General features: G+C 61.7%; 1 protein-coding gene across 1 annotated transcript in view; it reads right to left on the minus strand.

The window, feature by feature from the left end:
- The window catches only part of LOC104621269 (myosin light chain kinase, smooth muscle-like), a gene marked incomplete at its 3' end in the record, with an annotated part of 7,813 nt that extends 6,702 nt beyond the window's left edge, over window positions 1–1,111 (minus strand). The window contains exons 1-3 of the mRNA XM_010287703.1: window positions 928–1,111; window positions 453–543; window positions 126–329 (exon numbers count right to left, since the gene is read on the minus strand). Of these exons, the coding sequence (XP_010286005.1) occupies window positions 126–329; window positions 453–543; window positions 928–1,111 (479 nt within the window). The remainder of the gene's footprint in view (window positions 1–125; window positions 330–452; window positions 544–927) is intronic.
- Between the last annotated feature and the right edge of the window lie 1,375 nt (window positions 1,112–2,486).

The following is a 2,486-nucleotide window of genomic DNA, read 5'->3' on the forward strand; positions in this document are numbered from 1 at the left end:
ATCCACCCTATGCCCCGCGCCAGCACCCCGCAGCCCAGGGACCCCTCCCCACCTTCAATGTTGTTCCTTGCAGGGCCCGGCACTGTCCCCACCACCCCCAAATTTGACTCTGCCCCCACACTCACTACTCCATCACCATCACCAGCTCAGCGGGGCCCTGGAAGGCGGCGAGGCACTGCACGAGGCGCGGGTGATGCAGCAGGTTCATGAGCTCCACCTCGGCCCGAGCCGCCTGCTTCTCTTTAGCCGTCCGCGTCCGGAAATATTTCCCAGCTCGGATTTTGCCGGTGGCTTTTTCCTGCAGCTGGTACACCGTCCCAAACTTCCCCCTGGGACAGAGCAAGGATGAGGGCTGGAGGAGCCATCACCACCACCCTGCATCCCACCCATGGCTGCGCACGGACAGCCACGGACCACCCCCAAGCGGTGGGGACGTGGGAACCCCCACTTACTCTCCCAGCTTCTCCAGCTGCGTGTACACGTCCGAAACCTTCTGCTGGCTGTTGATGACCACATCGCAGTACTCGAAGGTCTCTTCGCCTCCTGGGCGGGGTGGTCCATGCGTGGATCCCTCATGCTTTGGGGACCAGCTGCCAGCGCATCCCCTCCAGTGCTTATTCCCCCACCCCAGCTCCATCCAGGCCTGACCCCCCTCCCCGGGTGTGGATGGGACCTTTGGGGGACATGGGGACAGGAACTGCTGCTCCAGAAGCTCCTGGAGCAGCCCAACACCTTGCAAATCAGAGTTTGGGGCAAAAGGTGCTTCTAGGATCAAAAATCCAAGGGAAACGGGGCCATTAAACAGGATGGGATGGAAACTGGTGCTGATTTGGGGGTGGGAGTGGGGAGGGGGAAGGTCACACCAGCACTGGGGTCCCTGCGCAAAGCTTGTGCCTCCCCCGGGACAGAACAAGGGCTCAGCTGTACCTTCTGCCTGGGACATGGTGGTGCCACCAGCTCCTCGCTGGGTGCCGGCACAGTCAGGATGGGTGCTGGATGCGGCCCCGAAGCTCCCGGCAGCCCTGCGCTGAGGTGGGCGGTGTCCACGTGTCCGTTCCGGCTGCTCCCCAGAGTCCCACACCTTCTCCCTGCCACGCGAGACCACCAGCATCTCTCCACCTCCACCTGCACTCCCCGTCCTAGCCAAGAGCTGGCATCTCCATGGACCCAACGAGACCCAGCAAGGAGCCAATTTTAAAGCAAGATCTCTTCTCAGATGGGGACAAACTCTTTCCAGCAGCACCTTAGGCTCAAAGCCACCGTTCTTATGCCTCGTCTTGCATCAGCCAGGAAATCCCCAGGAAAAGCCGCATTTCTAGGGCAAAGGACCTGTTTCCTTACGTATGGCCTCCCCCCTGCTCCATCCTCGCGAAGGTTGGGAGGACAGGGCTGTGACACCCAAGGGTGCTGGGCAACATCACCCTTGCCAAGAGCCCCAAGCCAAGAGCCACAGCGCTGACCTGTCACCGTCCAGTCCCGTCCTGTCCCAGGCCACCACCAGGTCCCTGATCCTTCCCGGTCACTGCAGAGGCACCAGGGAGCTGGAGGGGGTGAGCAAGGGGAGATGCTGAGGGTCAAGGACCGCTGAGACCACACGTCTAGGGATGTCTCAGGGCTGTCGCTGGGCACGGCTGGGAGCATCCCCCGCTGCGCCGGTGCCGGCAACAGCCCCAGCTCTCCCCTCCCTTTCCTTCCCAGCGGAACGTTTCCGGACTTGGGGGATAAACAACCACCAGCATCATCACTGAGCCCTCCCCAAGCCACGTCTAGCACACGGTCCCAAAACCCCTGACACCCCGCTTGGCACTGTGCAGGATCACGGGTCTGCAACGCGGGGGTCTCAGCCAGAGAAACCCCCAGAGGAGAATCTGCAGAGACCTGACATACCTCGTTACATAGCAGGAAACTCAGCCTTCCCAGCACACATCCAGACCTTGGCACCTCTCAGGAGCTAAATCCACTGGCAGCCCAGCCCCAGGCACACCTCTGCCTCCTTCCCCACCCATGGGTGGGTCCCCACAGAGGGGCTGAGCACCCACACCTGCTCCCTGCCCCACCTGCAGCCAATATCCCACCAGAGCCATTGCTCTTCCCGAAACCCATCCTGGGCCTCCCTGGGTGAGCTCAGCTCCTGGGGGTGAAGGGGAATGGAGAGTTGCAAAATCCCTCTGAGCCCGGCGGTTTGGAGGAAAAATGTTTTTTTCCGGCCTTTATTCCCCTAAAAGCAGGACTGCGTGGCTGCTCTGGCACCCAGCACACTGCTGTGCCTCAGTTTCCCCTGCTTTAAAATGGGAATAAAGCTGTGATTTCCTCCCAGAGCTGACTCCAGACCCAGGGACAGGGCAGCAGCACCATGGGGGGACACGTCCTCCCCGGGGAGTCCCCTGTCACGGCATCCTCCCACACGGAGGGGATGCCACCCCGGTGTTACCTCCAGTCCGAAGCCAGGTCTCGTGGGTGATTTGGGGCTCTGCCAGTGCCAGCAG

Source organism: Phaethon lepturus, unplaced genomic scaffold (genome assembly GCF_000687285.1).
Source record: "Phaethon lepturus isolate BGI_N335 unplaced genomic scaffold, ASM68728v1 scaffold16245, whole genome shotgun sequence".
NCBI lineage: Eukaryota > Metazoa > Chordata > Aves > Phaethontiformes > Phaethontidae > Phaethon > Phaethon lepturus.